General features: G+C 41.9%; 1 protein-coding gene across 1 annotated transcript in view; it reads right to left on the bottom strand.

Moving 5' to 3' along the window:
* Nucleotides 1-27,664, bottom strand: part of zfpm2a (zinc finger protein, FOG family member 2a) — a 166,849-nt gene that overhangs the window by 124,291 nt on the left and 14,894 nt on the right. Inside the window, exon 2 of the mRNA XM_088013832.1 lies at nt 148-306. Coding sequence (XP_087869958.1) covers nt 148-306 — 159 coding nt within the window. The remainder of the gene's footprint in view (nt 1-147; nt 307-27,664) is intronic.

Genomic DNA, 27,664 nt, shown 5'->3' with positions numbered 1-27,664 from the left:
CAAACAGTCGCTCCCGGAATCAAATATCAGGACTCAAGGTATGACTCTCAAACGCCTACAAGCTCCGCCAGGAATATTTGAGTAAGTTGTAAGTTAACTTTTAGGGTTTTGGAGTCAGCGTTATGCTCAATATCCACCCCCTCTCACCTTTGTTGCAGAAGTACTCCATGTCTTCGCAGTTCATGTTCTCGCTCTCAAACTCGGCCGTGAAGTTCTCCTCCACCGAGAACTCGTCTTTGGCCAGGAGCTCGTTCTCCTCCGAGACACACTCCTCCTCTTCTTCCTCGAGGCCATCCTCCAGAGGACCTAAGGGAACACACACGCACATGCCCACACGCGCACGCACGCACGCACGCACGCACACACACACACACACACACACACACACACACACACACACACACACACACACACACACACATAAGGGGGAAATGTTCAGAAGTTTCATCACATCCTTCAGGCTTTCAGGAATAAATAAAGAACTTCTGCTTCTCTGTTTCTTGCAATCCAACCCATTCACATGCAACTCTTAACTGTCTACGCTCTCCATCTACGTTCAGGCGTTTAGTTCAGGTGCAGACAATAAAAAATATGTTTGTTTTTTTTTGCTTTTTGTTTTTTTGCTGCAATATTTCACAAAGTCTTTCCACTATAGCTGCAGCTGAAGCCCTTTGTGAACGGCGTGTTGGTGAGAGAAGCGAGTTGACACGCAGCCAAGGTGAGCCTGATGTTAATCCTTCTACCTGCAAAACAAAACCTCACACAGATGGAGAGGGGGGAAAAAAAGATCCTTTCTAGACTTTTCATACAGGCATCAGCATGGGAGGGGGAAAGAAAATACTTTTATTAATTTGTTAGCCTTATCACAGGGTACAATGTTGATTTTCCATTTACATTCCATGCCTCCGGGTAATACACCAGTGCAATCTTAAAGGAGACACTTTTCCGTGTGATTAATTTTTTCTTTTCCCCCTCTCTCTCCCTCTCTCTGTGCAATATTATTTCTTTAAATCTAAATGATTTCAGAGTTTTGCTCGTAGCTGTACATCTCTTTTTGGTATTTGCATATTACAATTTTTGGCTTCAATCAATTGCTGTTGATGGAATTACTGTACTGCTACCTGAATTGTATTAGTTCTTAAGGGGGGGGGGGTGGCATCTCACCCAGCTCCTGAATGTTATTAAGATAATGGTGCATCTTGCACACATTTCTGTGTCTTGAAAACATGTCTGCAGTGTATTTTTCTTTTCTTTTTTTCTCTGGGAATTACCATAAAAAAGAGAAATGATGAAACACGATGAGTTTTAGTTTGTTTCTAAAAGAAAGAAAAAAGGGGACAAACGACAGAATTAGCTTTTTATTACATTTATAAAGGAGGAACCATATCAGACATGGAGCTTTTAGTGGCAGTAGTGCAGTTTTTATAAACCAAAAAAAAAAGTTATTTTAACACAGTTTCTACATATTTTATTAAAAAAATAAATAAATAAATAAATTCCATAGTTTTCCAGACCTCAGTTTCTAGAGTGCTACAAATTGTAAGATATGAGCTTCTTGTGGATCTTTACATTACAGGCAGGTTTCATGTTTGGAACCTGCACCAACTAGAGACTGACGGACTGAAGGACACAAGGAAGGAAATAAGGAAGCAAGGGGACGAGGATCTCAGAAAAAAGACAACAAATGCGAGAAAGAAAGTAGAACACAAGGAAGGAAGGAAGGAAGGAAGGAAGGAAGGAAGGAAGGAAGGAAGGAAGGAAGGAAGGAAGGAAGGAAGGAAGGAAGGAAGGAAGGAAGGAAGGAAGGAAGGAAGGAAAGAAAGAAAGAAAGAAAGAAAGAAAGAAAGAAAGAAAGAAAGAAAGAAAGAAAGAAAGAAAGAAAGAAAGAAAAACAAATACAAGTAAAGGAATATGGAAGGACACAAAAAAGAACAAAGAATTGATACAAAAAAGGAAGGAAGGAAAGGCAGTGAGGAAAGCATGGAAGAAGAACGAAAGGAATGACACAAGGAAGAAAGGAAAGAAAGTAAAATTGGAAAGAGTCACATGGAAGGGAGAAAGGAAGGACACAAAGGACAGAAAAGGGTAAGAAGGAAGGTTAAATCGGGAAAGATGCAACAAAGAAGTAAACAATAATGGAAAGAAAAGGAAACAATGAAGGAAAGAAAGGCAGGGCACTAGGCTGAAATGGGGACAAAAGGAAGAAAATAAGTAAGAAAGGATGTGGAACTGGTATAAACACACAAGGACATAAAGGAGGAAGGAAGGACACAGTGAAGCAAAGAAGGGAGGAAGGAAACAACTTTCAGACAATGGTTCAAGGGATTTAGTCTAGAAATGACATTTTACTATACTAGACTTTCTTTTTCCATACTTAAATTTTAAAAAAAAATTCCCAAACCCACTTCCAGAGTTTTCCAGAAAGCTTTTTTGTTTCTGCAGTAGAACCTTGATAAATTTCTTGCAAAAAAAGAAGCAGTAGAGTCAACTGGTGATGCATTTCATGTCCCACTTGTCACCTGAGTCCTGTGTCTTCATCACTCCAACAGGGCGCACTCATCTCCTCTACAAGCCTCTCAGTGTTTGTTCTTGTTGCAGGAGGGCAGCTGGACCCTTCAGCTTTAATAAAGCAATAATTTCAGCTCAGAAAATCACGGGGCCGGCGGGCCTCTTCCCGTTTCTCTTTCTTCCCTCATAAAAAAAAAAAAGGAGTGGGGACCCCCCCTGATGTCCACAAACCGCTTGCTCTTTTCATTAGTCTTATAAATTACTCCTTTGTAGAATCCGGCGTCGGCAGGAGCCCCGGACATGAAAAAGAATTAGCGGCCGGCTCTCTAATAGACGCTGCGGAGGGCCGAGTGGCGCTTTTTTAAATGAGGATACAGTTTTATGATCTTATCTGATGCCTTCTGCTGATTCGCAGAGGAGTGAAGTGAGGCGTGAAGTGACTCGATGAGTCCACCATCGCTGAGGATGATACCAGGAAGATAAATACCACGGTATCAAGGCGAGGTGGGGCGGTGTGGGGCGGGGGGAGCTTGTATGACTGGCGTTAAAAGCTTCTGCCGAGGCAAATGAAGACGGCGTGAGAGAAAGCAAGAGAAGGGGGGGCAAATACATTTCTATACTGCTATACTGCGCGGTTTGTACACATTCCATTACACAGCTGAATGAGAACCGTGTGTACAACTAAATGATTCTTCCTCTGTTGCTCGCAAAAATACAGCAGCGCCGGAAAATAGACCTACAGTGTTGCGAGATAATAAGAGTAAAGGGAGATTACAGATAAACTTCATGGTCAATAAGACACAGAGATTAGGTAGATAAGATGAGATAGAATTGAGGTTTAATAGACTCAGAATAAGGGCATCTCACTTCCCCACTCTAGCAGATAGTAACTAAATGGAGCATTTTCAGACTGATAGAGATACTGGTGGGCCTTCCTGAATATGGAAAGGAATAAAATATTCCAGACATTAAAAAGAGGGGAGAGCCCCAGCAGGGTGGGGGGGGGGGGGGGCTACTTCTCGAGAGCCACGTAGATTGCGAAAAAGTTTGCCCCCACATCCTCACATGTTTAGCTTATTATACAGTATTCATTGCATGGAGAGACCTGAAATTATTTCAGAGACAGCAATGATAAGAATAATGACTTTCTAAACGACCAGCACCACACTCCTAACTCATTTTCTGATAGTGGCGTCCCTGCTATATTTAGTTGTGTACTGTTTAAAATCCTGTCACATTCTCCATGTGACCCGCGCTCGTCGGTGCATTTCTATAGGGGGGGCTTGAGGGTGGGTGGGGGGGTGGACGATGACGAACTGGGCCAGAGGAATGTGTTTGCTGCCTCTGCCACTCTCATCGAGCCTCCTCTGGAGTTCAGATGGCCAACGACACAACGGAGAGGACGCCTGCATCTCACTGCACCGCCCAAAACAACAGAGTGTGGGTTTGAGGCGGCGGACTTCACGTGTCGATTGTGATGTGAACTGAGACAAGAAATATAAACAAACATTCTTTACTAGGAAAAAGAAGAAAGTTTAGGTAGTGACAATCGATTCCCTTTAATAGCTTTTCAAATGTTTTATTTTTATATTAGAGTAACTAGATTAATGGATGGGTATACTTAAATAGTTTGTTTTCTGTTTTTTACATCTGATCTGCAACATGTTGGGCATTATGGCTAGGTCATAAATTAATTTTACTGATTCATTTTCTAAAATTTTCTATTTTGGAAGATTTCATTTTTGAAAAATCTGCATTTTTTTTCACCAGTGTTCCTACTATCCCATTAAAGAACTACCAACTCGTTTCTTAATTGTTTTTCAACTTTGAATTCAGGTCAATTCACAGAAGAAGTGAATGAAAGAAAAGAGAGAGAGAGAGAGAAAGAGAGAGAGAGAGATGGTGGGATGAGTGGGTTATTGTAGTTCCATTTTTCTTTTATTTTTCTTTAACATAGAATAGACTGTCAACCCTACTATTTACAGATCTTTGTTAATTATGATGATGTAAAGAACTTTGCACTCCCTTGTTGAAATGTGCTGTATACATAAACTTGACTTGACTTAATAATTGTTCGTTCTTAATAAATATATGAAGGCCAGGTGTACTGCAACTTTTACATGCGTCTCTGCTTTAACGCATCAGAGTCAAACATTGAGGTCCTTTGTGGGACACTGGTGAACTTGACTGTATACTGAGAAGGTAATTCAGACATTTTACTCAGGTTGATGGACGAGGTGCACATCATCTTTGAAGCCTGGATTTGAGGAACCCTGAACTCGGCATGTAGAAACCATCTCTCAACCAATCGTTCTCATTTTGGGCATGGATGTTATACCACTACTGTTCAGGTATCCCAGCAACCCTTCTTCCATCAGCCACAGGGAGAAAACAAACACTCCTGTAGCAGGAGCAGCCTGTGCTAATAGAGACGTTGCTACCCCAATGCTGGCTTGATCACAGAGGCTCTTTTGTTCGTGGCATGGCCTCTGTCTGATAGGGATCGGCCATGCGGAGTGGAGCTCCAGAGAGGGATATGGTAATGCCCCCGCTGGGACTATAAAATGGGGTGATACTCTGAGACCATATGATGGACAGAGGATTAATGAGTCACTGAGGAAGAGGAGCAGAGAGGAAGAGGAGCATGGACACAGGTGGAGGAATAAGCATATCTGTAAGGTAAACACTCTGCACTATAGTCTATGACTTAGTGGATAAAAACAGATGATGGGGACAAAAAAAAAGTGTCAACCTTTCATCCACAGCCCTCTCTCTCTCTCAATCTCACACACACACACACACACACACACACACACACGCACACACACACACATCACGCACAAAAAGGAAGAGCTCTAAAGAAAAATGTGGGTATGTGCAAAACTGTAGATGTGGCTGCTAATTTCATGGAATGCTTTTTCCAACCATCCGCAATGTGGGGAGAGCTTGTGGCCGGGCTGTGATAGCGACACCGCGCATTATCAGCAGGCTCCACAGTGTGATGTGAGGATCACAAAGCCAGCCTCCTCTATAGCTCCCTAATTAGAGGTGAGGTAATTGAATCTGACAGAACAAAGCAGCAGATCTCTATAAGCATGAAAATCTATTTTTTTTTTTTTTTTGCACCCACCTATACAGTTTTGTTTTGGGTTTTTTTTTCCCATCCAAAAATGAAATCCATTGAAAATGTGTCCAAGCTGGCCCGGGGGGGATAAAACGTGAGCACCTGAGACTAAACGCCAATGCATAATGCAGAACCTGAAAATCCAGCAAAGGGGCCACACAGCAGCTCAACCTCTCTGCTGCCAACTATGGCCTTTTTCCATGCCAACGCTGACGCCGGCCACTTCCTCACTTCCAGGTGAAACTTTTGCAAAGGAGGAAAGCAAGATTCCAACTTGAAGGATGAGTTAAATAAATATAAAAAAAGAGACTCTCTCCTTAACTCTAATGACCTTTGGGAAGCAGAGGGCTCCCTTGGCCTTAGAGGCGACTTACAGGGCTCACGCTTCTAATTTAATCCTTGATCGCCGTAATGAAAGAGATACCATTTATGCAACTGTTAATAGCCTAATATGCTACAGGAAACCTCAAAGGAATATTCCATTTCAAACATTTTCCTTAACAAAACGAGAGCCTTTACCCCCCCCTCACCAGTTCCACAGTCTGTGATCAAGCTAAATGTGGAGCAAATGGCGTAACACAAGTCAAAAGTAAATTAACCACTTGTATATTGTCTGTGAATGGTTGCTTTTGTGTGTGTAAATGTGTGTGTGTGTTCTGGGAGGAGCGTGGAGCAGCTTCAGTGGAGACTGATGCGTTCTGCGAGCTGCCGTCTGTTGAGCAAGAATAAGCAATGGTATTGTTTAACTTGATTTTCTGGTTGCTAAGCAATGTAATTCTCATGATTAGAAATGGCTGCCTTCCTAAATTCGGGCACTTACAATCAGCAGTCAACAAACTGCTTGAAAACTCAGCGGCGACACTCATCTGGAAAGTGTGGCAAAAAGAGAGAAAAAAAAAGGCAGGAGGCGGGTGGCATTATAAATATATTCCTACTCATTAAATATACACTGTTCTGTGGGGCTGCAGGGCTACAGATGACACGGCATCGAAACGTAACGTGATGAAATCATTCAATTAGGAGTTTCCATGTGCAGCAGGACTAAAACACACCCATTGGCTTCTCATGAAAGCTTGGTTTGTTCAACCCACGCACAGAAAAAAAAATAAATAAAAATTTACTTCTTGACACAAATTCATTTCGCTCACATTTCACAAACGGAGCTCAACAGAGTTCTGGTCGAGTGTATTATTCCAATCAGACGCCGCGTTGGATCCCAGCGTGTTTCCCAGAGTTGCTAAGTTTCTGTGTTGTTGCGCCCAGTTGTCGCTTCTGTCTGGGCCGCTGAAGGAGAATACCATCCTCTCACTTCTTTATCCAATGAATTTGAATTGGAATAGCATGAAAACATGCTGGCATTTGACTACGCCATTAAAATGCTGGAGGCACCTCTGAGCGTGCCCGAGGGCTTCAGCAGATGCCAGCCACTTTCTCTGTGGAGTTAGCCGGGTCCTTGCTTCACTCTGCTGACTTTCCCTCTCCCCGCCAGGAGTTTGCAGGAGGAGACTTGCACCTCCGAGTGGAGGACCAATACGACGACGGGTCCAACGAAATCGCACGATGTGCTCCAACTAATAAGGGCTTCACTGACACCTCAGTTGTACCTGACAGTTTGTACAGTGTAGAAACTGAATTTTGGACAGAACTACTATTTTTCTCCTTTAAATTATCAACATTCTATCAGAGTATACTACTTTATAAATTCAACAGTTGATAAATTTTACTACCATGAAATACTTTGTTTGGGTAGCATACAGTGATACATGATGTAATGGTATTGGACAATAACTAGTTTTTTTTTGTTTGTTTTTTTGACATATTGGTGTTGGTCCAATAAATAAATCTTCAGAGCAAAACACCAACTTTTTCAGACCCCATACATGTCAAAAACAGAAGTGCGTAGAGTATGCATTTAAATCTAGTTGAAATTACTTCTTGCCTGAGGTTGTGTAGTTGTTTGTAATCATAAAAATCCAGGATGTTACAAAATCTCAGTTGATAGGAGCCTAACAATATAATGTTGCCAATAGTTGTATTAAAAAAAATCTTTGAACCTGTGACTGAGAACATGTCTTTTAGCTTTCATTAGCTTAGCAACAGTGCTAATGTTAACATCAAACCTGCTAGCAAGCTGAGCTTCCCAACTCAGAGGCAGTTGTTGCTACTGAATAGCACATATTAGCCGTGGCTATCAGGAGAATGGTTTATATGCCAACTTGATAAAACTGATTTTTAAAAAGATATACCTATTTCAGTTTTGTTTTAAGTCACAAGCACAAACCTGTAGCTTTTCTAACATGAAAGGGCAAATCAGCTGACAAAGTAAAGCAAATCATTCTGACCAAGTAATTGTCAGAATGATTTAAGAATTCACCTCATTTAACTAAGCAAGTGGATTTTAATAAACTAATGTACTGATTAATATCAGCCCAAGTTAGATATACTCAGTTAGACCAACTGACTCAATGTTCAATTTGTTATGTAACTGAATTTGGAAGTGTCAACGTAATCAGATTCAATTGGGCTGCTCAGTCTCTATATTTCAGGATATGACTTGGATTGTTCTTGTCTTGCAAGGAGGCCACACATTAGACTTGTAAACCTGTGCTACGTCACTAAATTAACAGTTTGTACAATAATGGACTTAAAATGCAGTCGAATCAAACAAAGTCTTGTTCCTCGCTGCTTCTTGTCAAACCGAGTGATTTACGAGTCGGTCGGTTCCTTATAAGGAAATGTGAGTTAACCATGTGACGGTGACAGCTGAAAGAAAGCAGGTAAAATATGTGTGCTCTTAATTACTGGCTTATAAGCGAGCTTTTCACGACAACGTTCACTTTTAATGAAGCCATTGAGTGAGGCTCCTCCAGGGAGCTATCATGGTTAAGTGGGGGCATCCATCTTCAGCCACTGGCTCGTTTGCAGATGAGTGGAGGCTCTGTCTGCAGCACGCTCACCTCATATTGGCTCACTTTATCTCCACTAAGTAAAGTCTGCTTGGAAGGTGCTAACAGTGGCCAGGAAGGACTTTTCTCCTGCAGCTCTGATGAGGCTGAGGGGACTTTTCATTCTGTTGAGCCACAAGGCGCTCGTACTGACTTAAGAACTTATTAGGACACAGCTGTTTAACCTAAAAAGGGGGGGGGGGGGGGGACGTGGAGAATTCATCACGTTCAGTGGCCTGTGAGCCTGCGGGGGTGGGGGGCTCAAATTGCAATAGCAATCAGAAAAAACAGTGCCTCTGCAACAATTAGCTTTTAGTCCAGAATCATTTCAAAGAAATTAAAGAGCTTTCTTATGAACAAGGAAGCTGATTACTGTATCAAAAAGTGTCGATAAAACAGCATTTCTCCATCAAGGAATTTCTATGAAACGGATATATCTAAGATGTCAATTTCATCCCAGTATTATAAAGGATACGAGGGTGTGGGGGGGGTTTCTTTTTGCAATAAATTCTTCATTAATTCAATTCTAATTTGCCTCTGGTTCCTATTTCTGCTATTGATAGTTCTACTTCTTAATACCCCCGGATAAGAGGGAGAAAATCGCTGCAATAACTCAGTGGAGAGACTGCGAGCGGCAGATAGGATCTAAATATTACCAATGCCAAAAGAAGTGTGAAGTCTGATGAACATTTCAAAAGAACAATTCTTTATGGATCAGCTAAATCTTTTTTTTTTTCACTTTTTAATTAAAAGTAAAGAAAATAGAAGTTAATTATCCTGTAAAGATTAGCTGCTGGGCATCTTTCTGTAAATTAGTTCTAATTAAAAGGAAATTGTCAAATGACATTCAAAGCACTGTCCTTTAAAACACAAACCGAGAAGGATCTTTTTTTCTCTCTCTCTCGCTCTCTCCCTCTTCCCTCCATCCTCTGCCTTCCTCATGATTCTTGACGTGGCCATGTGAAAGCCTCATGCCGGACCATTAGGATTCTGCCAGCGCTTCAGAGAAAACTAGGCCCCCTAACACACACGGACACACACTGCCTGGTCCCCGGATAGCGGGGCCTCGAATACATGCTGAAATGCTGCTGCATCAATGGACAGCTCGTGGCTGCCGGAGATAAATTCTCCCCTGCTGACAAATGATTGTTGCGATTAGCATGAAATCCCACCTATTGCTGCGCTGTACATGGAAGCTTGTCGGCTGCGTCAGTGTGCCTGACGAAACAACGAATGAAGGATGAAGAATGATGAAGTTTTAAAAGTTTTCCTACATCTGGCAAACGGGGCCTCATTTCTCATCTCTGTAAACTTTTGCTTCTATAGGTGACAAAAGTAGTTGACATGCAGCGATTCACGTCTTTACCGGCTCGTGCCGATTTTAAATCTTCGACGTCTCGCCTCCCAATTCCGATGTTGGGAAAACTCCCATTTTCCTTTCAAGAGCTATGAAATCTGTTTGTTTCTGTTTGGATTTTATTTGATGAAATATTATCCTGGAACGAGACGGAAAATGAAGGAATTCCAAGATTACCCCCCATGGAAAGCATTTGTTCCAAACCCGATTCTAAATTTGATCAAAGTGCAACAAACATGCCATTTGGTGTAGCATTTATGGCAAGAAATAAATGGGATTATTCTGTTTTTATGTATTTTATGAGCAAGAAAAATGATATGATTTCCATTTATTTGACTATTTTTGCCTAATTTATATATTTGCTAGCTCTCTAACCGACCTTCTCCATCATAAAGTGGACCCGTCTGCCATGGGACATCCATCAAACTTGCTTCAGTCTGCCAGGAAAATACGTCATACTTCCTTTGATACTTCATGCTTTGAGCATGTTGTTCATGCAACAACAATAATCAATAGAATAGGTTGCTCAGTTATTTTGGTTTGACCAGTAAAACAAAATCTTTAGGAAATAATATACAATATAGCTAAATGATATGTTAGACTTGATATTTTGTGGTATCTCCATAATTCCTGAAAATACTGAATTACAACAAATAAACTGATACACAATGGTTTAGGCCCCTGACTACAAAATGGTTTGTTTATAGGTACAAAATGTAATCAAAGAGTCAAACTGCTGAAATGTGGGTATTAATCAACAAATGGGCAAAATGACCGAAAGTCTGAGAAAATCAGACAATATTTAAACCCTGGATGCATCTAGATATGAAACAAATGTAGCTAGATATTACACTAAGTTAAAACATGTCATTTTTGACATCAGTTGAATTAGAGTTGACCTTTTCTTAACCAATAATTGTCATTAAAAAAATCAACAAAAAGAATCTATCGCCTTTGAGAGCTTGTGAGTTCTGGGTGTCTAACTCATAAAACGACCAAACACTCAAACGCAAAACATCATTTTTACATTATTATAACACGAAAACATATAACAAATGACTGCTCATTTTTTTTAACCAAACTTTCTTATAGCTGTAATATTTTTTGTCATATTTTCACAGCCGTCACCATGTTGATTCTTCTCTGTCTACAAAATAAAATAAAACAAACCAGCTGAGCTGTGCTTAACTAAACCTCCCCAATCACAACTACACAAACAAATGATGAATCAGTCTCCTGGTGTGTGTGTATATATATATATATATATATATATATACATACATATATATATATATATACATACATATATACACACACACGCACACACACACGCACATGTGTGCGTGTGTGTGTGTGTGTGTGTTTCAACTGATTTCATGTCCATTTCATCACTAACTGTGTGCTGCTGCTCCCATCCACTCACATTGTGCCAGACCAGATTCCAGCAGAAACAGTCTGACAGCAGCAGAGCTGGTACAGCAGAAACAACGCAGTGCTGAAGCCCCTCCATCTGCTGCGGCTAATGATGATGATGCTCTCCCTGGCCCCCGAGCGCAACTGTGAGAGGGAGATTTACACCCATAATACCCCTGGGGTGTGTGGGTGGTGGGGTTCGGGACTCTGGAGCTAGCAGAAACACCGTCACTCTATCACTTTCTATATGATAGCTGGCAGAGCAGGTAACAATGGCCCGGCAACAATGTCTTTTTTGTGTTACTGACAAGTGCCTTATTTGGTTGACACAACCCGCCTGTGCATGCGAGGGGTGGCACTGAGCACACAGGGGAAACGGATGACAGCTACACCATTGAGACGTCGCGTTTTAGCGAAAATCACACCACATTACGTTAAAAAAAAAGCAGTGTGTGTATGTGTGTGTTTGTGCATGTGAGTGATAGGAGGTAGGCAAGGATCGACTCTGATACACTAATTGGAATGGTGGCAGAAATGGAAAACAGGCATCATATTGAGCTTTTTTTTTCTAGTTACTCCATAGCAAACACAGAGAGTCTGTAATTGCCCCCGCAGTTTAGGAGCCTTAAACTCGCTGTAAAGCTGGACGAGGGGAGCAGCTATGACATCTATCTTCTAAAACAAGCGAGTTAAGAAGCGAGAGGCACAAAGAATGGTGTGTGTGAGAGAGAGAGACAAAGAGAGAGAGAGTGTGGCAGGGCGGGAGATGTAGAGAGCTCCTCGGGGATTGAGTGTTCATGCACAGTAAATGGAAGTGGCACAGCTCTGACCTTTGAGCCTCGGCGTACGAGTAAAGTGAAGGCGCTGTCAAAATATTGCTTCAGAAATGACAATCCACCTCGCCAGTCCCAAGCCTTGACACGGGAGGCAAGTGGAGAGCCGTAACCCGCTGATCCCAACATTACAAATGAGGGGATTATCATGACAACAAACCGCAGCTCGACACGCCGCATACCCTAAAGATATTCTGGCACTGCCCCCTTATTATCGGCGCCGTCCGCCCGACCCTCTGCAGATAGCCGCCGACGACACCGGAAATCGAGAGGAACGGGAGCCGTCGTGTGTCAAGATCCCCCAAATAAAATTTCAAACTAGTCTTTTTTTTTTGTACTGGAAGTTCCTCCACTTAGCAACATTCCTGTCATGATGTTACATTTGGCATTCATCATCGCATCGTTTATTGTGATACCTCTCTTATCATGATAAGAATGTAGATTTATCGTTGCCACAATAAATCCCAATTATTTATGTTTAAAACCCCCCCAACTGTCTGTGTTGTTGGAATTGTTAAGTTTTCTCCACTGTTTAGTCAATTAAAATCCATATGAGTTACTGTGACCAGTTTAGAGATACAAATCCCACTTCTTTATGTGACCCATGTCCCAAAGAAGGGTATTAAAAATGGGACTGTTTTTCAAGAAAGAATTATTTGTGTTTGTGGGACTATAAATGCTGTGACACACTGTCTTGCAGTTACCTAAAATAGTAGTAATAAAACATTTTGATTGTCACGTTTATGATTATCAAAACAGTACCACAAATTATCATGATAAAACTTTAGGTCTACAGTGATTACCCTTAGATAACAATAACAGTGATAAGAACTATTAATTACCGAGTCGTTATCTCAAGGTTGACGATATGGACTTATAGTTATATCACAATAATTTGCAGTATTATTGTGATAATGATTAAAGTCACGATAGGAACTTTTTATGACTATTTTTTTAGGTAACTGTATGACTGTCTGTGTGTCACAGTCTTTAAAACCCCACAAACACAAATTCTGCTCTCCAAGAACATTCCCGTGTGCACTACCCTTCTCTAGAACTTGGATTTGTATCACTAAGCTGTACACAGTAACAGTAATTTTAAATTTATTGGTATTTATTGATTATTTCACTGAAAAAACAGTGGAGAAAATAGTCAAACTATCAATCTTGGCAAAAACTACAGTTTTTTGGGTGGATTTAAAACACCATTAATAGAAATCTATCAAAATTCTTATAAGAAATTTACAATAAACGATAAAACGATACGATAAACACATACCCCTACAGTTACCGCAATACTGCTCCAAAATGTCGTGACAAAACTTTCAGCCCTGCTTACACAATTGCTGAACTTTGGGGATTTGGCAGCGGAGGAGCTCATTCGCAACTTCATTTTCGCCTGTGTAATGATCCAAGTCCACAGAGAGCAGCTCCCTCGTAAAAGAATACCAAAATATCACAAATAATTACTGGTGTTCTGAGAGCAAACTCGGGAACAAAGACAGGCGGACGTAATTATATCCTGCCGTGTACGGCATGTCAATGGGCCACCTTCGTTTCGACGACGGGGCATTCCCCAGGGCCATCAAAATGATGTCCAAATTATTTTTTTTGGGTGGGGGCTTAGGGGGTCTCTGTTGCAGTGTGGCCCAATTATCATATTTACAGGTAGCCGCATTATGACAACACGGATGTTTACACCTGTCTCTGTGAGATGGTGAGGTTTACACTCGGTAATTTAGCAAATGTACAGTATGCATATGAGCTCGTTTGGCAGGGATTTAAATTAGGTCAAAAACGGAATACATCAATAGCAACCCATATGTGCATCTTTCTGTTTCTTTTTCCTCCCCTCCCCTCCCCATGTCTTCTTTGCTCAGAAAGCTTGGCGATGAAGCAGCTTGACGACTGCACGAGTGTGATATGTGCAAATCACATTTGCAGATGAGCTTGAAACTCCCTTTTAATATTCAGATATCAGACATCCTCCGCGCCGAGAAAGCCCGCTAAGACGCGATTCCGGCAGAGAAAGAGAGAGAGAAGGAAAGGCAAGATTCGCGTCATTAAGGGAGTCGTTAGAGGCTCGGTTTACATTTTTACATATTTCATCCCCCGAAAAAAATGTACGACCAAGTAAAAACATCACCAGCTATCTGAGATAACAATGCTAATTTTTTTTTTTTTGTCAGAAGATTCTGTCGAAATCCAAAAGTCGCTCAGGTCTTTCTTTTCTTCCCCCCCCACTATTCTCTGGCTTAACACTCCCAGATTATTGGCACTTTGATTTCTTTTGGTTTTTCTTCCCCCTCCTGAGAAGTCGCATGCAGGCTCGGTGGAGTCAGAGATGGCGAAAGGTGCGTCTGCCACGAGGAACGGGGAACACGTGTCCCCGAAGCCTGCCAACAGCTCATCAAACACACAGGACTGGTGGATGGACGCCGGCCCGGCTGGCATCAGAAAGCGCCTGAAGAGGCACAGAACCCATCGCCGACTCTGGTTTGCTTCTTTCAGTCGGAACCACAAAGAACAACCCTGTTCGCTGACCCTGTCCCACCTCACTATGACGACAAGGTGGCATTATTTCCCTCCTTCCTACGCATGCTAGGCACACAGACATTTTAACTTTGATTTAAGGGCTCAACTTAATTTCTCTGAATGCAGCCCCAGCGGTTCACCCCCCGCCCCCAGCCTTCCGCCCTACCTCCTTCGTTTCTTAGCTCTGCACCAAAATTTGTCCCTGTGCCATTTTAATTACAGCCAAGGCAATCTTTATGGTGGTATTCCGTGAGAACACCAATCTGCAAAAAAGGTGATAAGTAGAACCGCCACCCAGCTTTTGGTATCAGTAATAAACAGACACTTAATTGAATAATTTGACCTAAGAGGCTGATCCTGAGAAATGGCATGATGGAAAAAAAATTATATATATTATTTTGAACCTTGAAGACTGTTGGGTGTTTTGCATGACGCCTGCAGTGGGGGAACTACACAGCGGGTTTGGCTGGTTGCCCGCCAACTCGCCAATGTGGGCCATGGTGAGTCTTTACGGAGCAGATAAGTGAGCCTTTGGTATCCTGGAAGCCTTTGGATGCGTGTGTGTGTGTGTGTGTGCGTGTGTGTGTGTGTGTGTCAGGAAAGGGAGTTGACACATGTATGTACGAGCGTGTGTGAAGGCGCGTGTGTGTGAGTGCGTATGTCCGATATGAAGTGTGCTCGCTCGAGAGTCCTTCTCCGGCTAGATGTGTGTCTCTCTAAAGACACACACGGCGGCGTTCCGCAGAGTCTCAAAGACAATGACTCGCGGCACCTTCCCTGTTTAAGGATTGCTGTTGAGGGTGTGGGGGGATGATGGCTCTGATTCAACACTGCAGCAGGTTTGCACGGAGCTCCCCGATAAAACGAGAAAACAAAAAAACAAAACCGCAAAAGCCTCCACTCTCTTCCTTCTCTCTCTCTCTCTCTTTCCATCATTCTCACTCTCCCTCCACAGTTCAGCACTGATTTGACTGCTAGCATAATTTTGCAGAGGAGACTATTTGCAGATGCAGCGGAGTTATCAATCCGAACAGACACACAATCCGGGTCCAATGTCACTTCTCCTCATTATGTTAATGGTTAATACATGCAAATGAAAACATTCCGGCAATTTGATTTCTTTGAAGATAGTTTGCATATTGTCTTAGCCATAATGATGGTACACTTTCTCCCACAGCTTGGATTTATGCAAGGCTAGTTAGTTCATTTTTATCAGCTCTGAGTTCATTTCTAGGGCTACTGGAATGTGATTTCCCCTTCCCCTCACTATTTAGCTAATTAGGATTCAGGTACCATAAGCAGATTTTTCACGCTATTGGTGTTTTTCTTAATTAAGAAACAAATGAATTCTCCCCAGCAAAATAGATGGAACAACGGGATAGGGTGCCAGGGGCCAGATGCAGCGCTTCTTAATTAGAAGTCACTCCATTGTCTGAGGTTTTTTAATGAAGCCCCAATCTAAATGGATATCAAAAAAGCTTCTAGAGAAGAAGAAGAAGAAGAAGAAAAAAACACTCACACATGCACACACCGGCCATTTAAAATAATAAGGAAATAAAGATAATGAAAGACAAAAGATATGTACCGGCAGCCCCAGCTCACACCTCTGGTTTAGTGCGTTCGGCACTCTCGTCAACTCTTGGATGAGCCCTATTAAAACGGCTCGATCCCTGGTCGGAACCCACCCCGCCCCACGGCCACATCTGCCATTCTGCCAAGCCAACAGTGGAACGAGCTCTTTTCAACTTCTCATCAAAGATGGAAGTTCCTTTGCCTCCCCTCCCCGGTGGATTATCGACCATTTCTGAAAACTTCCTCCAGCTGTCAGCTTCCTGACTTGCAGAATGTGCGTTCATCACGTCAAGGGTTAAAGAGGGAACTGGTCCGCAACTGGTGTAGATGGGATGAAAAATAACAGTCAAAGTTTTTGTTTTGGAAAGCCATCTTGGCCAGTTTGCCGCTGTAGCGACTGAAGATGATAACATCGGGTTCGGCGTTTAACAGAAGTTAAAAAAAAAAAAAATAAATAAAAAAACTTGCAATGTTGCCCACATGTGCTGCCAACCTCATCAGTTCTTCTTCAGACAGCATGGCTTAGGAGGTCCCGGAGGATGGGCCCATGCCCACTGATACGGGGCCCAGCAACCGCCTTGGCCAGGGCCAAGCATCCCTACACCCAGAGGCTGTGCCATCAATGCCATGACTTGTGCCAGACTGGATCGCACCCAGCAATCCATTTCAAAGGTTTTTTTTTTTTTTTATGGATCAGGTATGCAGTGTGATTTTCCGTTCCCTTTGTAATGCACCGTGTCAAAGGCGAGGTAGGCTGACTTTAAAGCCACATACTAGGTTTTTTTTTTTTTTTCCTTTCATTTGAAGAGAAGACATAATTGATTTCTGAGTTAGCAAATGTCAAGTTAGAGGAGATTAAATAAAAGGCCAAAACCCAAAGAATCAATTGGCGTTGTGGGAACATTGATCTGGACGGTGTTTTGTTGATTGTGTTTGTAGTTTCTGAAGCTACATCTGTATCGCTAGACATTTGCTAATATAAGATGTTCACAGTACTGTTAAAAGGGGCAGTATTATGTGTTTTCCAGGCACTCAGAGCTATTTTACAGCACAATCAGGTAACTATGTCACCTTCAGTTATAAAATTGCTGTATGTATCAAATGTAACTTAAAAGAAATTTTGACTTCATAATTTAACACCTTGCATTTGGGCCTCAGTCTCTTTTTGAAAATCTGCCTTCAGGAAGCCATCATCTTTAGCACCGTTTTTACCATCGTTGCACGGAGAAGTACGTTGTATAAGTTCAACCAGGTGTTTGCTAATTGTTGCTTGCTAGTCTGGGGGAGAAGATTACTCTGTGAGGCGGGAGCAGCTAGACTGCAGCTACGAGGAGTCTGACATTACTTGAACGAAAATTTTAAACCAAAATGTGCAACACAGTCAAATTAGTTTAATTTAAAACAAAAAGTAACAATAATCTGAACATAGCAGGAGTTTATTTTTTATTTGCAATAATAAGTTTTCCTTCTCTTCATAACACAAGTATGTAGGTAGAATCGATGGCCAGCCTGCAGTATGCTGCTTTAGAAACATGCTTCCCATAGTTTACTCATTCTTACCAACTTAGCGACACTTACGTTTAGAAACTATTCAGACCTCAGTATGAAAGTCTGTGAAAAAAAAAAATTGTAATTGACTTACTTTGCTGCGACATAAGCTATGGCATGCAACCAGTTATAAATATTCATGTTTTACTGGTTTTGCTTGCAGGCCTCCAATTGAACTGGAGGGTTAAAACCAAATCAAAACTTTTTAACTATGATGAGTGCATCTTTATAGTCAGAATCACCAGGAAATCCAATAAAGTGGGTTGAAATTACAAAATAAAACAGAAAGTTTGGTACAGCAAGAAGCTACATTCCTTACTATGAGTTGGCAACAGTAAACTTACCACCACTAGTTTAAAAAAACATGACCTTAATATGAGTAATGAGTCGATATCACAACAGGAGATATTTCCAAACATCAAATTTGTTTTATTTCTGTCAATGTGCAGCAACAGGTGGGGAGGGGGCATAGTTACTATATGTTCCACAGAGCTGGAGAAAACTCAGACTGGATCTTTTATGGGCGTTCAATTAAAGCAACATTTTGAAACCTTTGTATGCCATATAACCAGTAACAACCTCATGACTATATATCCAAACCTGCCTTAAAAAAGTCATCTTTAGATAAAGTCAGCTGCCACTTCATCCATTATTGAGTCAGTTTATTTGTACACTATCTGCTGTCTCTGGGTTCATGGAGTCAGAACCCATTTTTAAAAACAACAATTTTACTTCCCCCATTTTTAAACACTTCTATTTATCCAGAAAATTACCATAATCCCCTGGATGTTCACTCGTGTGCTCTCATGTCATTTAGAGCACTGCTTGTTTATTTATATCTGTGAATGAGATTAGGGGGGAAGATTACTTAGCGCAGACATATGAATAGCGATCAAAAGACTGCAGGATAGGGTAAGTCTTTCTGTGATTGCTCAGCTTTTTTTTTCCTTTTCTTTTTTTTCCCCAAATCTACCGCTTGGTGTATTAGAACAATGCAAGTGGCTGTGCTCCATACAGTGTGACAACAATAATACAAAATCCTCAGGGACTGAACCGCATGTAAACACTCCAGATCAGCACACTGGCACAAAGTGTCCTCTAATGCAGCAAAAATTAGCTTTGATCCTGACGGTGGGGTCGAGGGGGGGTTAAAGGAAAGTGGTAAACGGTTCAGGGAAGTGACATCACTTGTCGGACAAACGTGCAGTTTAAAACGCAGTTGGTTCTGCTATCTGTGCAAAGCAAAGTCTTGAGCAAACAAGCCCCCATTACAATTATTACTATTTGAAGCAAAAAATTTGGACACAAAAGTGACACTCCCAATGATTTATGAGCAGCTTCAAAGTCTTTTTTTTTTGTGTGTGTGTGTGTGTGTGTGTGTGTGTGTGTGTGTGTGTGTGTGTGTGTGTGTGTGTGTATGTCCATCTATGTTGCACAGGGTGGAAGGAGGCACCGGTCCAGTCAATTATCAGTGGGAGGACAGAGAAACGTGTCACTCATGTGTACACAATGAAAAAAAAAAAAAAAAAGACAGGTGGACAGCAAAAATACAAGCAGCTGAAGCCTAAAAAAAAAAAAAAATTGTCCAAAAATGCAAATGAGCCTGCATACAGATGCAACTATCAGCATCGGCTCGCAGTTTTGACAAAGAAACTTTGCGAGGAGGATTTATTTGAAGCGGCGAACGAAAAGGAGGGGACAGATCTCGGAACCAGTTGGCTAATTATTTATCCTGCTGGTTTTATGGCTCTCATTAATTTTCCTCCCCTCTCTCTTTACCTTCCATTGAAAGTCTGAAGTCAACGTGCATCTGGCGCTGATAACGCCGGGGTCTCAGCCTGCTTCGCAGCCTCCTTTCCAAACCACCCACACACAAACACACACACGCACACACACACCTCCACGAGGAAAAAAGGAGCAGTTCTGGCGCACTCCCTTCTTGAATAATGCCATTAAAAATAGCAGCCAAAGCAGCAAAACATGCACTCGTGCTGGATGGTATTTTGGGAGAAGGTATAACGTCACCTCCTTAATTCATGCGGCATTACACTGAAAGGGGTGGCGGTCCAGAGAGGTGCAGCAATTTCGGTATCATCAAATTAATTGTGTATATGTTATAAATAAAGATGCTCCAATCAGAGTTTGGTGCTCAGTTTCTAATTTTTGACCCGTAAATGCAGATGCCACGTACAATTTCTCTGTGATTAACAATGTTCAAATATTTTTGTCCAGCCTTCCAGCTGTCAGGAGCCAATTATTATTTATATTGGCAGCAGAGGTGATGTCCCACTGTGTGCGTGAGAAAGAAGTGACAAAAAAAAGGGTTTCCACATTTTAGCAGGAACACAAAACTACGACTTCAATAGCATTGCCAGCTATAAACAGTTGTACAAATTGCACATCCTAACCATAACTTTAAGATTTGTAATTTTCTGCCAAAAGTTTCAAAAGTGGCATGTTCCGGGACAGACACAGGTCTGCCTGTCTGTCAGAGATCAACTTTGCTGCTTTTCTGTTAGCTGCTTAAGTCAACGCAGATTTAAGTTGCCAGACTGACAAAACGGGCCCAAGGCGGGAAAAAATGACTTCCGGGTGGTTTGTTGTTCCTTCAAAAGTTGGTTCTGAAACAATTCTTTAAAAGTGCAAAAAAGTGAAGAAACAAAATACCCAACATATCCTAAAGCCTAGCTCTCTGTTGTAGCAGCCTGAATGAACAACCGTTATGAAAATAGAGTTTTCTTTAAAGAGGAAGTTTAAAAAAAATTGACTTCTTTGAGCTTTATATCGTGTTATAATGTCATTTCCTGATCAAACACACACCTGAGTGTTGCTTTGAATAATTCATGCATGGCAGCCATTGGGGGTGTCTAAGTGTCTAGGTGTCCATTAACCCGAAGCCTTACTCCACAGCCGAGCTCCCACCCAACATAGCACCCCTCCCCCACAACTCCTCCACTCAGCTCCTTCAGACTAGCGGCAGCAGTAATTAGCACCTGGTGGAACTTCAAGCCTTCTGAGCTCGTAAGAACGCCTGTGAACATCATGGAGGAGCGCTGTTCTGATGACGTGCTTAGGGTCGGGGTGGGGGGATGTCAGAGAGGGTAGGAGGTTCTTAAAGAGACAGAGGCCAATTTGAAGGTGCTATATCCAGCTATGATGAAAAATCCAATTTCTTAGCTGACAGTTACTTATGTGGCTGGGAAACATAACATAACACTGCCCCTTTAAACATCACCTCACATGTATTTGACTTCCTCCAGCAGTAATTACTTCAACACTGAAGAGTGTTGTTAGTATGACCAGGTAGTGCACATGGTTGGTTTGCTCCTTTATCAGAAAAAAAGAAATGTTTTTCTAATCAGAGTCAGACAAATTGATGATTCAGTCCACCTCTAATTAGAAAACAAAAGATTTCAAAGAATCCATTCAATGAAAAATTGCACCCCCCCCCCTTGTTTTTTCCAGCAAATGCTCCATCTAATCTCCCTCTCTGTCACCTTCTGTCACTTGCTTTTCAGGGGAAGGGTGCTTAAGATTGGCCAAGCCTTGCTTCTCTGGTGAGATCGCACCCCAGCAGGTCTGAACCGGGGCCTGTCCGCCACTCCCTAATGTACCCCGCCTGGCTTCTCACACTCTCCAACACCCCCTGTCCCCCTCCACCCAGAGCTGTCCATCACCCATCACCCTGTCACAACAAATGAACAGAAACCCCTCATATGGAAAAGGTCTGACTGAACCAAGCAGCTAATTTGAGCCATTTCTTTCTTAGAGGGTGAACCGATAGAGGCTGCGAAACGGGTCATATTTTCAAAAAGAGACACGGAGTGGGCGAGGATGGCTGAAAAGCAAATATTGCCGACTTGTGCTGACTTCAAACAACAGTCAGATGGCAGAGACTACCTGAGCAGTAGAGAGGGGCGACACCGGAGAAAGGGCTAAAAGAAGTCTCGGTGCTTCCTTTCATGCCCGTCTTTACAGGAAACCGAGAGCATTTTATTTCTCCTCTGGCATGCAGAGAAAAGTAAACATGACACACTTGTGGTTCATGGAAATGGGAAATTTCAGAGCGTAATCAGGGCTTCTGTGTTTCAGAATTAGATGTAAAAACCTCCGCCGAACCTTTTGCCATCCCATATGTCTTTAAAAAAACTCGCTTCAAACATATAAAAATGCCTTTCTGAGTCAGATCCTGCTTACGGTTAACTCTGTTTGAAGGTTTCACACCCGAACCGTTTTGCGCAGAAACACACGTCCGGGTCAGGTAGACTCACACGCCGCCACAAACTTAAAATGGAAGAGAAAACTTAACCCAGTTAGGTACTGTCTGACTCTCCACAATGCCCTGGTAACGCTTTGTGGCAGTGTCGTCGGACTATCAGTGCTCAGGGGTCGCGGGCCTGGCCGGTCAAGATAAAAGAAACCCTGATGAAATGAAGCATGTGGGAGCAAAAGAGGGGCTGCTCTGCACTGATGGAAGTCACTCTGAAAGGTGAGACTGTTAGCGGTGTGGCACTGACCCGAGCGACCCGGCTCACCGCTGGAGCTCCAGCAACTCTGCAACAATCCTGTCTGAGAAGAAGGGAGGTGGCACAGATATGAATCACTTCCCACTAAAGCTGCAGTTAAAACTCCGACAGTAGCTCGTGTGGATTCTGCACACTTTTATCAATGTTTGTTCTTGATATATTGGGGCAATTTTGATCGCAACATGAAACGAAATGAATGAATTATTAATAGGGGCTCTTTCAACGTTAACCAAATGCTAATGCTTTAGCTTGCCTCAAGAAGTAAGAGAAACTTTGGAAGCAGCGTCATTTGTTTCTCTTAACTGTTTTCTATTTTATCGAAGACCTTATTAAGTCAGATATTATACTTATGCTTATACGCATAAGAATATTACAGAAAACACAGTACAGTGGACTAGTGCCTAGTCAGTTCAGTATTTATTGATTTATTGATTTTTCTATGGAACGTAACTGGATAATTAGTAAAAAAAAATTGCCTATTCATTGATTTTTGTGTGTGTGTGGAATCCATCTAAGTTATCAGAGAGAAAATGCACCTTTGAAAACTGAAATACTCAGTCCAAGGATAGTTCAACTGGCCATTTGTGGACCCTGGAATGATTTTCTAACCAAATAAAAGTCAGGCACAACACAAAACATTCATTTTCAATAACCAGCCTTTTGAATTGTCCTTAAGTTCACAGTAAATCTGACCACATTTATCCAGAGACTTTTACTCTAAAGCAGGTTTTAATGCACCTCTATCTGCATTTAATTAATTTAATAAACCTGAACAAATGCAGCCGGTGTTTTCATAGAGACAGTGACCCAATTCCCTTTCTTGTGCTGAAAATAGACCAAGTCTTTGTATGTTTTTCTTTTTTCCAAAATAAGTCCCAAAGAATTAGCAAACTGGATCCTCTTCTTTTAATGAGGCAAATGTGCAAAACACCTTTTCAGGTTTTGGACTAAACATTGATTCTATACAAATAAATTTAGTTCATTTTCTTTTGTCAAAATATTACATGCTTACATTGTTGTTGAGCTGTTAAAGAAAATTGGCAATTTGTTTGTGGAGTTAGCTCTTTAAAAAACTACTTTTAACTTGATGATTTTGGCCCATGTGACAAAAAGTTTGGACACCCCTGACTTAGTTGCTACTTGACTTTTTTTGTGGCATTTGCAAATGACTGGTGAATAAATTCATAGCTGAAGTATGTCCCTAATCAAAGACTTCAATATTTATTATTAAATAGTAAAATAGTCTAATTTGGTGTGGTGCAGCTGTGAACATCAGTTTTCATCTGGATTTATTTTTGGCTTTCAACTGGGTTTCCTCCAGGATTTTCATTTAGCTTGCACTGGCCAGCCATCAACTCTGACCAGCTTCCCTGTCCCTCCCCAGAATGATGCTGCCACCACCGTGCTTCACAGCAGAGATGGTGTTTTCAGGTGCAAAACTTCACACTGTGTAATCTGAGTCAGTTAAGTAGAACGGCCATGACTTGGTAGGTGAGCGGTGGAAGACGAAGGTATGAACAGTGAGATTCCTGAAGCTTCAAAATCGCAACTTTGACCTGTCCAGCATTTCCTTCGCTCTTTGTGATTCTGTTAACTCGGTAATCTTGTCTAACAAACATCTGAGAACTTCATTCAACAGCTGTGTTTATGCAGGGATTAAATTACTCACTGTTTATTAATGAAGCGATTTCTGAAGGAAAATTGGTTCCACTGGATTTAATGTGGAGAGATCGAAGTATGAATATAAATGTCCACCAATGTTTCCAGACTTTCATTAAAACAAGGAAACCCTCCACTTTACAACAACTTTGTCACTCTTAGGCCTGACATGACAGCAAATTTTCCTGGACGATAAATTGTCCCAAAAGTTATTGCTCTAAACAAAAATGTTGTATGAAGGCGATTTTCAAGTGATACAGAGGTAATGGCATAACAGTGCAACATTCTTAGAGATCAATAAACATTAAATTCTAACGAACATTAAACACTGGAACTGGAAGACATTTTAAATATCCAAAATAAATACACAAAATGATAGAAACAAGAAATAAAATTAGTTTAAAGTCTCTAAACAAAATTGTCCTTCAAAAAAGGGGCTAGTTGAGACCAAAGCACCAGACTAAAGAGTTTAGTCATTCAGTTTTTGGCAGAAACAGAGAAATAAATGAAGATAAATCATGAAATTGGAAATTAATGAGCCATCATGCGATAAACTGATTTATCGCATGATAAATGTGACAGTTTATCATGCGATAAACTGTCACATTTTAATACATAAAATGGATATAAAACACACCGAAGTTTGTGGTTGCAGTTTTCTACGCTGCTGTCTCCCCTTTCCCCGAGTCGTGACCCATTTAAATATTCCGACTCCTTCCGATAAAGTTGGAAGCTGACAACAATGAGGACGGAATTCCATAATCCTCAGCACCTGATTGAGCCGATGACACAAATCGTTATTTACTACTTGCGCACGGTAGTGGTGCGCCGCGTCGCTATCACTGAGCTGGTCAATATACATCACCATGCCCTCCTCCTCCACGGGATTACGCCTCTTATCTGAAATGATATTGAATAAAGCACACCTGCTGAAAACACAGAGTGGAGTGTTCTTGCTTGGCTTATGCTTTGAGAAAAAAAATTATATATATATAAATATATAACTCTTTATTGGAATTAAGATCCAAGTCAAGATTAGCCGCAGAAACAGCAGTTAGATTCCTGTTCCAGCGTCATGTCCTACACTTTATTCTTCGCTGCCTGGGGACCAGACCACAGTGTGCTGTTACCTACGAGCCACAGGGGTGTAATAGAATGCCTTTATGAAATATATAGCAACACCCCAATACCTTCTACAGATCATAGCATGAGGCTAGTACTTTCAGTGAGTTTCTGTGTGTGTGTGTGTTAGTAAGGCAAAGAAACAGAAATAAGGTCCCGCGGGCTGACTTATGAAGACGTCCTGAAACGACCTGAAATGAGATATTCTCTGATGTTCCTTCACTGTAATTTCATTAATGTGCATGAATTGATGGTATAGGATCCATTTATACAGCGTAATTAGTTGCAACAACCTCCCTAAGCAATCCTGAGCCATCCATTTAAAGGTCCCGAATGTGGCCTGGAGAGTTTTGTTGCACTCAATAGTTGTTCTATTTACCTTATAAAAACCCAAAAGTATTTGCACCCTTACACATTTCTTTTGTTGTTTTTTTTGTCACACTTTAATGTTGTTGATAAACAAGTTGTAGCATCCTGACACAGTCCTGTGCAAAAATACTTCCATGAGACACTTTTAGCAAGTAGTAATGAAGTTATAAACCAAAAATGGCTGCGCATTGACTATCAGTTGGCATGAAATTCAGAGTTTCACAAGGCAACTCCAAAACTTTGAGTTTTTATTTATTTTTTTCCAGCTATCCACAGACAGATTTGCTAGCGTGCTTTGGAACATTCTTCTTTTGCATTAAACAAAATTTGTGGATGGTAAACAGAAGACCAGACATTCTCATTCAAGATTTCCTGCTTGGGAGCAGAATTCATTCGATTTCCTTGCTCGATTGCTTTATGCGTTCTTGGTCCTTTTGTGACCTCCTGGATGAATCTTTGTTGTGTTCTTGAATTAATTTCAAGAACAAATTTCCTGAGAAGTTTCACCACTGTTCCATGTTTTCTCCATGTGAAGTCATTAAGAAAACGTGGTCAGCCGAGGACCTAAAACCTTAGAGATCCTTGAATTTCTTTGGATCAGGACACAATTGAACACTTTTACTGAGCTTTTAGCCTTCTTCATTAAGTGATTTTTGTTCCCGTTCTACAGTGTAGCCAAAGCAAAAAAAGAAGGAATCTGTTTTGGTGGCATTTGGTATGTCTTTACTAGTGTCATTTATCCATTTTCCTTTCAGTCGTAGTGTTTTACTTCTCCCCGACATCAACTCCCATCCCACGCAGCCCAGCCATCACATCCGCGCCCCGCCACTGAGCTGTTTTTCTTTTGAATCGAGTAAAGCCTTTTGGTGAGTGTGGTTAGTGCACTTGGGCTGAGGATCTGATGAGAAGTGTGGGGTCTGTCACATACACATGCTCTAAGTACGTTCTAATTAGTTGATGTATGCAGGACCTCGTCCACGTTGGAGGGGTATCAAAAAGCAATCAACGCCCCATCCCTGATGAGCTCAGAGAGACACACAGATCCACATTGTCTGCGGAAAGATGATGCGTGGCTGGACCTCAAACCCCCAGCTTTCCAAAACCACCATAATGCCGCGCAATCACCAGACATTATGCACGGATCTGAACCCCCAAAGCCACAGGCTAGAAGGAGAAAAAAAAGAAAGAAAGAAAGAAAGAAAGAAGAGGGAATGTTGAGTTCATAATTCAAAAGCCTGATTACCACGGACGCTCTTTTGAAAAGCTGTTGCGGAGAGCCAGAAGTGGGAGAATTGGCCTGTGAGTGCCACAAAATATGCTTTTAAATGCAGAGGGGAGGCATGTTTAAAAAACTGTCATGATTAAGAGCAATAGAGGGGAGATGGTAGAGAAATCAGCCGAGTTAAGATGACAACTAGTTGCCATGGAAAATGGGAGTCGGTAGCGGGTGTAAAATGAAGAGTTGATTCTTCTCAGTGGAGGGAAATCGAATGGAAATACAGAACCAGCCATAGCACAACTCAACGTTATCAGCATGAAAATGGTGGAAAAAACCCCGAATATCCTAAACATATGATCTAGAATTTTGTCACCCATTCATAATCTAATTTGACCAGAGGGCATGAAGCCGATTCGTTTCAGTAAAGACCATAGGTGTTTCGGCTGCAGGCTCCGGCGGAGACAGGCATGTGTGTCGCACAAAGACGGTCGGTTCGCTTCGTACCGAAAGGGAGTCTGTATCACCATCTTATCTTCAAAGGACTGGGCAGGGGCTCAGGGGGAGCTGTGCCACCGCCTCGCCTCCGCATAGACACACACACACACACACACAGAGGGGGGATTTGGACCTGCAAGCAGGAACCAGAGATCTCTCGGCCGGCACCCAGGCCTGGACCCTCCTCCAACTCGCCCGCGGAGAACAGGCAGGGTTCCTGCACACGCGGCACGACATCAGTGAGCTGATCCCCCACCACCACCGCCGCCGCCGCAGCCACCACCCTCCTCCGCCTCATCATCTCTCTCCTTCCTTTCCTCCTCCTCCCCTGCAAAGCCCCTCTGCCGACTGCCTGCCCATTTGCTTGCTGGCCTCAGCTTGACGGAGGGGATGGGATCTGAACTCAACTTAGACACAGAGTTTCCACATTTCACAGATG

Source organism: Poecilia mexicana, unplaced genomic scaffold (genome assembly GCF_051168715.1).
Source record: "Poecilia mexicana isolate PSO_F unplaced genomic scaffold, ASM5116871v1 scaffold_16, whole genome shotgun sequence".
NCBI classification, from domain to species: Eukaryota; Metazoa; Chordata; class Actinopteri; order Cyprinodontiformes; family Poeciliidae; genus Poecilia; species Poecilia mexicana.
Note: the sequence above shows the minus strand (reverse complement) of the source record. Positions and strands in the feature narration are given on the sequence as shown.